Source organism: Vollenhovia emeryi, unplaced genomic scaffold, assembly GCF_000949405.1.
Source record: "Vollenhovia emeryi isolate VEMERY1.0 unplaced genomic scaffold, V.emery_V1.0 DF940146.1, whole genome shotgun sequence".
Taxonomy (NCBI): domain Eukaryota; kingdom Metazoa; phylum Arthropoda; class Insecta; order Hymenoptera; family Formicidae; genus Vollenhovia; species Vollenhovia emeryi.
Genome location: NW_011966220.1, coordinates 10302 through 11271, shown reverse-complemented (window position 1 = coordinate 11271; position 970 = coordinate 10302). Strand labels below are relative to the sequence as shown.

Genomic DNA, 970 nt, shown 5'->3' with positions numbered 1-970 from the left:
AGAGAAGAGGATGGCAGGAGAAGAGAAAGAGAGCGGAAGGAAGGACTGGATGGACGGGCTGAGAGAGATAGGAAAAGACGTGACGGAGCAACTAAGAAGGACGGAAAGAGAGTTGAGAGGAATAAGGGAGATAATGGAGAGAAAGGAGGAAAGAAAAAGAAGAGAGAAGCGGTGGAAGAGAGAGAGACAGCTAGAGGAAGAAAAGGAAAAGCAAAAGAAGAGGCGAAACACGAAAGAGAGAGAGGAAAGACGAGAGCGAGAAAGAAAAGGAGGGAAAAGGAGAGAGGCAGGAGCTAAAGGAGGGAGAGAGAGAGACGGAGAAGAAGTCTGGCGGAGAACTAGAGGAGAAGATGAAGAAGAAAGACATGGAGATGAAAAGAAAGGAGCAGAGACGAATAAAGGAAGAACAGAAGAGGAAGGAGGAAGGAGAGGAGAGAGGAAAGAAACAAGAGACGGAGGCGAATAGAAAGAGAGAAAAAGAATTAGAAGAAGGGGAGAGTAGCGAAGAGAATAAGAAAAGGGCGAAGAAAAGTTTAGAGAAGAAGGGGGGAGGAGGAGACGGAAGAAGTAAAGGAAAGGGAGAAGAGAGTATGCAGAGAATGGAGAGAGGAGGAGAGAGAGAAACAAAGAAGGACAAGGATAAAGAGAGGGAGAGGACAGAAGCGTAGAAGACAGAATGGTGGAAGGAGGAAGAAGAGGACGCAGAGAGAGAGGAAAGGAACAAGAGAGAAAGAGAGGAAAGAAGAAGAAGAAAAGAGAGGGAGAGGACAGAAGCGGAGAAGACGGAATGGTGGAAGGAGGAAGAAGAGGACGCAGAGAGAGAGGAAAGGAACAAGACAGAAAGAGAGGAAAAAAGAAGAAGAAGGATGATATGGAAGGGGGTAGAAGGAAAAGATAGGGAGGAGAGGGCACAGAAAATCAGGACGGCAATTAAGGACTGGCTTAGAAGAGAGGCAGTGGTGGAAAAGAT

The 970-nt window shown here is 46.7% G+C and overlaps 1 protein-coding gene across 1 annotated transcript; it reads left to right on the top strand.

The window, feature by feature from the left end:
- Positions 1-350: 350 nt before the first annotated feature.
- LOC105556277 (protein MNN4-like) lies at positions 351-668 on the top strand. Its single transcript, XM_012003360.1, has one exon. The coding sequence runs from the start codon at positions 351-353 to the stop codon at positions 666-668; it is 318 nt and encodes a 105-aa protein (XP_011858750.1).
- The last annotated feature ends 302 nt before the right edge of the window (positions 669-970 follow it).